Source organism: Ursus maritimus, unplaced genomic scaffold (assembly GCF_017311325.1).
Source record: "Ursus maritimus isolate PB19 unplaced genomic scaffold, ASM1731132v1 scaffold_7, whole genome shotgun sequence".
Classification (NCBI taxonomy): Eukaryota; Metazoa; Chordata; class Mammalia; order Carnivora; family Ursidae; genus Ursus; species Ursus maritimus.
The window spans coordinates 2796941-2805910 of record NW_024426885.1 but is presented as its reverse complement, the minus strand read 5'-3'; the positions used below and the strand labels follow the sequence as shown (position 1 = coordinate 2805910).

The window sequence follows — 8970 nt, the reverse complement described above, 5'->3', positions numbered from 1 at the left end:
CTGAATTTCATTTTAGGTTAAAATGTCATCTTGTTGAACGTCCAGACCTCGTGACTTCACCTACACTCAGCCCCACGGGCGTACACCCTTCTCCCAGCTGCTGTAGGAGCTGCGGAGAGGGTGCAGAGCCCCGGGAAGGTGCGGAGCCCAGGGCCATAGCCAGGAGTACGCGGGCCCAGCGCGCGGGCGCAGCGCGCGGGCCCTCCCCCGGAAGCCCCGCCCCGATTCCGAGCTCTTGGCTGGCGCAGGCTCGGGGCGGGGACCGGGGCGGGGCTTCCGCGCGCAGCCGCCCGGAGGCCCCGCCCCCTCCGGCCGCCCGCGCTCGATTGCTCCTGTCTGGCAGCGGCAGCATGGCGGCGGGGGCGGCCGAGGCGGCAGCGGCTGTGGTGGAGGTCGGCTCAGCCCAGCAGTTTGAGGAGCTGCTGCGCCTCAGAGCCAGGTGAGCGGGGCGGCGGGAGGCAGGGCTGAGGGGACTCGCGCGGGGGGCGGCCTCTCGGGCGGCGGCGGCGGCAGCGGGTGGCCGGCCTCCTTCGCGCCTGGCCAGCGGGGCCTGGTGGGGCGGCGGACTGGCGGGGTCCCCGGCTCCCGAGCCCGGCCCCCCGGCTCCGGAAGAGCAGCGGGGGCGACCCTGGTTCGGCCCCGCCCCGCCGCCCGGCCTGGCGGCCCCCCGGGCCTCCGGCGACGCGGTGACTCAGCCCCGGGGCCGGGGGTGGGGGCGCGCAGACCCCGCCCGCCGGCGACCCAGGCCCGGCCCCGGCCCGCTTTGTCAGCAGCCGGAGGTTCAGGAAGGCCTAGCTGCTGGGGCGACTGTGCCCGGTTGGCGCCGAGCGTTCGTGGCGCCCGGGGAGTCCGGCGGTGCTCATACTGTGCAGCTTACCTGCCGCCGCGCGCGAGGATCTCCCGTGTCGGGAGCTGGCTCGGCGGGGGTCCGCTCTGGTTTGGCACACGTGCTTCTAGCCCTCGGGCCGCCTTGGAAAGGAGACCGGGGGCAGGCACGGAGACCAGGAGGCTGCCGGGCCGGGAGCCCTCCGAGGACCAGCTGGGAGCTCCAGGGTTCGATTACCTGCGAGGCAGCCCCCAACCCTGCCTCTAACTAGCCTCGGAACCCCTGGGCAAGTTTCAGAACCGGGCCTCAGTTTCCCCAGAGGTGAAGAGGATTAGAGTCGTGGCTCCGTCCGGGTTGGGTGGTGGGGGTAAATGAGGTGATGCGGGTGCCCTGCGACCTGGCCTCGCGTGCAGGAACGCTGCCCCTTAGTATTTTCAGTGCGGAACTGAGTGCCTGCGTGGCGTTCACAGGCAGGGCATGCTTGTGGACTACAGTCAGTGGCATTTTGCCCACCGAATTTGAAGTGGAGGCAGGTAGTACTCTGCTTGGGAGAGCAAGTGGGACGGAAAGTTAGTTGTCTGTGTTGGAAACGGAGCAGGGCGACAAGTACCTCCTTACTTTTGGTTGGTATGCTTTATGGAGGTGACAGAATTAAAGGTGTTAACCAGAACAGCCCGTTTGACATTTCAGGTTTACTTGGGCAATTGTTTAGGGGGAAAAAAAGGGAAATGACTAACGCATTGATGGAGGGTGGGTTGTGATTCATCCAGACCTTCCGTACAGGCAGCCCAAGTAGGGACGGCGCCGGAGGTGGACTCTTCAAAGGCTTGTGTGCACCTGCCCTTCTAAATATTTGAACTTACTCTCACCTGAAAGACTGTTTTGCCTCATGTGTTGCACATTTTGGTTTTTATGTTTGATTTCTTATCATAAAAATCCTTGAGATAACACAGTTCATATGATTTGGATGTATTCTTGCCAGTGGTTTGTACTCGAAGTGATCCAGAAAACAGCATACCTTTTCCATAGTGATTAGTTGAAACAGGCACCTGGAAATGATGGATGGCATGTTGGAAGGAATAAATCTCTGCCGATTTTTGTGAAAATGGAAGCATTTAAAAGTAGTGAACAGTACTTGTTACCATAATCATTTAAAAATCTACTTCCTAAATATCACTTCTCAGTTTTAGGATTTTATGTGAATTGAAATTTTTTCGGGGCTCTGGGTGGCTCAGTCGGTTAAATGTCTGCATTTCTGCTCAGGTCATGGTACCGGGGTCCTGGGATCAAGCCCCATGTCAGGCTCCCTGCTCAACAGGGAGTCTGCTTCTCCCTCTGCCTCCCCCACTTGTGCTCGTGCTCTCCTTCTCTCTCTCTCTCTCTCTCTTTCTCTCTCTCAAATAAATGGGTAAAATCTTACAAAAATTTGCTTTGCTTAAATCATCTCAAGTGTTTGTATATCACTGAAACCTCAGCTGGTCTATACATTGGGGATATTAATACCCATTTACAGAGGAATCGAGGTTTTACCCATTTGTAAAATACTTAAGAGTCTAGTATATGATAGTATTTAATAAATGGTAGCTGCTGTTATCTGCAGATAAGTAACTGCAGGAGCAGAACACCTAGTAATAATAGAGAAACAGCTATTTGTTGAGCACTAATTATTTTGCTGACATACAACCGATGTTCATTACATTGCCTAAAATCATGTTAGTTGGGATTTGACCCTGGTCCTTAACGTTTTCCTTCAAACGGTGCACCATGCACGTTGGTTTACTTCATGCAGAGAGTATTCTTACATGTAAACTAAGAGGGTGGCAGCATTTATATTTGTTTTAGGTTTATATCCTTATGTTACTAGGTGGTGCATACTTAATTAGAAAGTTGAGCATCCAAGTAGAAGGTTATTGTGGATAATGTGAAATCACTATTAATATTAATGTCATGCTTTTATGTTTTCAAATATTTTTATATTTTTGTTTGATCTTCCCAATATCTCAGGGTATTAGTTATTTCTATTGTATTTTTTATTTTTAAAAAATATTTTAAAAATATATTATTTATTTGACAGAGTGCTTGAGAGCACAAGCAGGGGGAGCAGCAGGCTGAGGGAGAGGGAGAAGCAGGCTTCCCTCTGGGCTGGGAGCCCAATGTGGTGCTCCATCCAGGACTCTGGGATCATGACCTGAGCCAAAGACAGACACTTAACTGACTGAGCCACCCAGGCGCCCCCAGTTACTGCTGTTTTACAGTATAGAAGTTAAGATTGCACATTTAAATTAAGATTTAAATTACTCTTCAAAACCATGTTGGTAGTAATGCAATTTAAGTTGTATGGGTATACCTTTTTTCCTTTTTTTTTTTTTTTAACTATTAGAGTATAATTGATACACAATAGTATATTAGTTTCAGGTGTTTTTTTTTTATAGGTCAGTTCATACTGTTATAAAATTCGGTAACATTTAAATTTTAAAAAATGTATTCATATTGTGAGCATTTTTCCATGTCATTAAAATTCTTTGAAATATGATTTTTAATGGCTTGAAAATATTTTATTATAGGACCATTAAAAAAAGCTATAGTGTTGTTGAAGAATTGATTTTTCCTGTTATTTGCTATGTAAGATAATGGGAAAGTATTCATATACATAAATCTCTGTGTCTTTAATTACTTCTTTAGGATAGATACTTGATGGTATGTAAGAAATTTCTGAAAGGTTCCAGTTTAATTTTTACCAGTAGAATATGGAAATGCTTGGCTCCTTCCATCTTTTTTTTTTTTATCATGGAATATTATTTAAAAAATCTTTTTTCAATTTAGTTAGAAGTGGTATCCCAGCTTTTTAAAAAAATGAGGCATTACTTACATACCATAATAAAATGCACAGATCTTAATAGCTAGGTGTGATGAATTTTGACAGTTGTACATACACAAGTAACCACCATTCAAAACAATATAGAGCCCCAGAATGTTCTTTAGCTCCTTTCCTGTAATCCCCGCCACCAACCCACTCTCTGTCACTATAGTTAGTTTTGCCTGTTCTTGGTACTTTATGTAAATGGAGTTACATAGCTCATGGTCTTATAAGTCTGGGTTGTTTTTCTCATCATGTTTTCAAGATTCAGGTTGTTGTGTGCATCTGTAGCTGGTTCCTTTTTATTGCTGGGTAGTATTCTGTTGTATAAATCTACAACAGTTTCTCCAATTTGTGGACATTTGGGTTATTTCCGGTTTTTGGCCGTTGTGTCCAAGGCTGCTGTGAACATTCTTATTTATTTATTTATTTATTTGAGAGAGAGAGAGAGAGAGAGCATGAGCAGGGGGAGGGTGAGAGGGAGAAGCAGACTGCCCTCTGAGCAGAGAGCCTGATGCGGGACTCGATCCTGGGACTCCAGGATCATGACCTGAGCCGATTGAACTAACCAGGTGCCCCTGCTGTGAACATTCTTGTGCAGGTCCTTTTGTGGGACCCATAGGCCTTGGGGCCTCCCCAGCATCCTCTGCAGAGGCTTACTGGCCAGAGCTCAGCTCCAGGGCCCCAGACAGCTGCAGGGATGACTGAGCAGCGTTGTCAGGCTGTGTGCCCAGGAGGAGAGGGACACAGCATAGACCCTGAGATCTGCCATAGACCCTGAGGCCCACCTACCCACACACTGAAGCTTCTGAGTTCTGCTGGACACCAGTGAGAACCCATTGATTAGGGACCCAACAATGTGTTTTTTCTAGCCTTAGGTGGGTCTTTCCTGCTTTCCTCTTCTGTGCTCCTGGGCAGCTCTCCCTTCTTCCTCACTGCTGTCTGTGACTGCAGGCCTCCATTTTCCTTTGTTTCAGTAAATGACCTTGCTTCCTGCCTGGGAAAACTGGACTTCCAGGAGCCTCTCCCCCACTCTCCTTCTATTCTTCCCTCCCCCAACATCTGACATTTATTTGTAGCTTTACCCATTCTTGATTCCTTCACTCCTGAGCCAGAGGAGTCTGTCCCTCCCTCATGGTGAATTCTCTGCTCTTAGATTTCCCCTCTCCTGCTGCCCCTGAAGACCTTGCATCCTCAGCCTCTCTTGTGTCTTCATCTTTTCCCTCTCCACTTGCACTACCCCCTATGAAACAAACATGGAGATTTTCTTGTATTAAAAAAAAAAGCAAATCCCTGATCCTTTCCCTCTGCCTAGGGACTCTCTTGTCTACAGCCAGATCTCTTCAAGTGTAGATTTCTAGCACCTTACAGCCTCATCTTAGGTTCAATCCCCACATGCTGCAGTCTGACTTGTGCTTCTTCTGCCCTGCAGTGTTGTTGGGGCCCGTCCAGCTGCATTGGATGGTTGTCACTTCTTTCTTGACATCCTTCTCTTGACTTCTGGAAGGCCCTTTAACCTTGCTGTGCCTTTTAGGCTCCATTTTCTGGTCTACTGCCTGAGTTCCTTTTCCTCCATCTGTCCTAACTTAACTGTCGATGAGCCCAGAGGCTCTGACCTCTGTCTTTTATCCTCTAGCGTAGAAGACCATGGTGCCAGTTGTATTTCTTGATTCCCAAATCTATCTGTAGATGAAACACACACTTCTTTCCTGAGCTCCAGACCATCACTAACAGGCATCCCCCCGCTGCCCCCACAGACTTCCTTTCCCCTCAGGTTAGCAGCTTCTATACATGATGTGTGGCTCATGCCATCACTAGTCATCAGTCACTGAGCCAGAAAACTTGGAGTCAGCTCTACTGTGCTACCAAGGTCACCAAATCCTGCCCCTCCTTTTTTAAAAAAATTAATTAATTAATTAACTTTTTAAAAAAAGATTTTATTTATTAATTTGACATAGACAGCCGGCGAGAGAGGGAACACAGCAGGGGGAGTGGGAGAGGAAGAAGCAGGCTCCCAGGGGAGGAGCCTGATGTGGGGTTCGATCCCAGAACGCTGGGATCACGCCCTGAGCCGAAGGCAGACGCCTAACACTGCGCCACCCAGGCGCCCCCAAATCCTGCCCCTCCTACCTCCGAAGTCCCCCAGTACCTCCCTTTGCTTCTGCTTGCCGGCACTGGGTGGGAGGCTCATGGTTCTCTCAGCTGTACTGTTTCCCTGGTTTTACAGTTTGCCACTCCTTTCCTTGCCCACAGGTTAGTTGTTCTTAGTTACTTTCTCTGTGTAACATATTTTTCAATGTGTTTTCTTCCTTATTTTTCAGATTTTTTTTTTGGTTCGGGATGGTTATAATTTGTACTTAGAATCCTATAGAAGGGTTTTTCAGTTCAATATGAGGATAGACTTAAAAGATATCTTAGCCAAGACCATTTTATGTGAAAATAGTTGATAAGTACACACTAAGATGCCTAAGAACTTAGTAATTTATTAATCCACTGTTCTGTCTGTTCATACCATCAATTTTTAGAAAATCTTTGTGGTAGAATATAAAAAAAGCCTGTCTTTGTGAAAATCAGTTCCATTTTTTCCCTTGTTTTCTGCCTGCGTGCCTTCCATTTTCAACATTTTATTCCTGTTCCTGTGGTCATAGTTAGACCCCGGCATCACAGTACTGTGCTTAACAAGGAAATACTGCGTAGGAACTATGTGTCCGCAGCCGTTTGTCGCAGACGTTGTGTCTTGGCTGCAGAAATCTAGGTTCCACCTTTCCTAAGGGTCTGAAAACATAATTGATTTATATGACTATTAGTTGAGATGGATGAATATTTAGAACCACTTCATATGAGCTAAGTCTTCACTCAAGAAATATCATTAATGTGAAAATTCATCCAAAAGATTATCAAGACCTTGCAAGCCTGACATTTCAGTCTGTGTTTAATACGATGGAATTCTAGCAGTAGAAAAACAATTCAGGCAGTTCTTATAAAGGTTGTTTTGGTAATAGACTTTAATCTATGTCAGTATTTCCTTATTTCTAAAGATACTGTAACTTTAAAACATTGCATTTTGTTGATTTTCAGGTCCCTCCTTGTGGTCCATTTTTGGGCGCCATGGGCTCCACAGTGTGCTCAGATGAACGACGTGATGGCAGAATTAGCCAAAGAACAGCCTCAAGTTTCGTTTGTGAAGGTATTATATTTTTGGTGTCACTTCTTTTATGAGACAGACTGCATTTTATTAACATAAGGGAGGAGGGGTGTGGAATTACACGTTTATAATTGTTGTTAGTGTTTGTTATTTTTGCAGTAGATTATTCTTAAAAATCTTAAAATTGTTTTGCATTTCTCAAGTACCAAGTACTGTGACAGTCACCACGCTTTTCCTAACACGTGTGCGGTGGGAGGACAGAACCAGTAAATTGCTGGATGGACAGTGGGGATGTTTGCTAGCAGAAGCAACTAGATCATTCACTGTGGATCATCGTGGTTTGAATATAGTAAAAATATTAACAAAGCTTGCTTCATTGAAGAGCAAGGTGTGGTGTGGAAAGCGAGTGAAGGAAGGGGGTGGGGAGGCTGCTAGGAACCAGGGGAACAGGAAGAAGTAGCTGTCTGGGACCGGGTAGAATGCAGACCTACAGGAGAAACTGAAAGCTTTTCTGACCTGTTTAGGAAACAGAGGAGAAAGGAATCCAGCTTCTCCCTGCCCTGCCTTGTTTCTACCCAGCTTTGCCCACTCTGTATTCCTAGTTTGTCTTTTTTGTGGGCATGTGCTAGGAAGGTGATAGTTGAAGCTGTAGATTAGCTCACTTGGTTTAATACATTTAATGCTGTCATTGAAGACTTAGTCTTGGTCGAGGCACCAAAGCCCAAATAAGAGTCAAGATTCTTAGAAATGAATTTTTGGGAAGGGAGGCACACCCTGTATTCAAAAGCTTGAATCCTTAGGATTTAAAGAAATACAAAGTACCAAATCCTTATTTTTTAAAACCAGAATTAGTGAGTTCACAGCACATGTTGGCAAATCTACCCATATATGGCGCTAAAAGTGATATCTTCTGTATTGTGCACTTTTTATGCAAACTGAAAACAGAATTCTGACAGGCTAATTGATCTGTGTAATAGGTGATGTAATTTTCAGGCAATTTCTATACAGGTAAGTGTGCTTTGAATAGGTACTGCAGTTAGATGTCTCAAAATCAGAACAGTGTAAAAGGTGTACAGTGAGAATGCTCCCCACACCTTCCCTGCCAGCCCTGGTATCCCACCCTGTAAAGAAGGGACTGCTTATATTAATTTTGCATGAATCCTTTCAGTGTTTTTTTTATGAAGATAGAGCAAATATAGATGTAATAGTTAGCTTTTTAAAATTTAAGGACTTATTTAAAATTCTAATGAAATGTGTAATGTAACCTTAGAGTGTAACCCTAAAATGTCCAATATAAATAATAGAAGGAGACATTAAAACTGCATGTTTCGTCAGTGATAAAAGATAATGATTACCAGTGAAATGAATGATTAAACATTTCAATCATAAGATTAATCAAGATGATGGTAATTGTTGCATGTCTGCTTTTATGTGTATAATGTTACTGGTTTAGGTAACACATTGTTCTTAGCTGCCATCTGAATGATTTATTTAAAGTGACTATAGAATTACTTCTCACATTGGTAGCACACTTGGCAGTGAGATTTTAAGTTGTTCAAGTGCTTAAGTGTCTGCGCAAGCCAGGGGTTGGGAAGTCCTTATCTGTCGGGGATACCTGAACCTGAGTGCACCTGCTGTTCGTGGGAAGGCTGACAGCACGAGGTGGGTAGTTCTCCCAGGAGGCGTTACTTTCTGGAAATTCACTTGGTGGAGTAGTTTTTCTTTTCTTTTTCTTTTCTTTTTTTTTTTAAAGATTTTATTTATTTTAGAGAGAGAGCATGCGAATGGAGGAACATTGTAAGGGGGAGAGAGAGGGAAGGAGAAAGAATCTCAAAATCTCAAGCAGACTGTGCACTGAGCATGGAGACTGATGTGGGGCTTGATCTCACGACCCTGAGATCATGACCTGAGCTGAAACCAAGAGTCAGACGCTTAAGTGGCTGAGTCACCCAGGTGCCGCAATAGTGTTTCTTTTAAATGGCAAAGATAATTTGCATGGAGTTTGTAAGGTAGGTAATTTAATGGTGGGCAAATCAGTAAAATATTTGAGAGATCTGTTGGCATGCCCTAGTAAGAGAGGATGCATTTCATTTAAAGAGAGCTTTCTTTTGTTAATGAGAGCTTTTTGAACCATCTAGTGTA

General features: G+C 45.4%; 1 protein-coding gene across 2 annotated transcripts in view; it reads left to right on the top strand.

Moving 5' to 3' along the window:
- Positions 1-306: 306 nt before the first annotated feature.
- The window catches only part of GLRX3 (glutaredoxin 3), a 32228-nt gene continuing 23564 nt past the window's right edge, over positions 307-8970 (top strand). For both annotated transcript variants that reach the window (XM_040624332.1, XM_040624331.1), the window contains exons 1-2: positions 307-439; positions 6762-6870. In XM_040624332.1, the coding sequence (XP_040480266.1) occupies positions 351-439; positions 6762-6870 (198 nt within the window). In that variant the 5' untranslated portion in view covers positions 307-350. The remainder of the gene's footprint in view (positions 440-6761; positions 6871-8970) is intronic.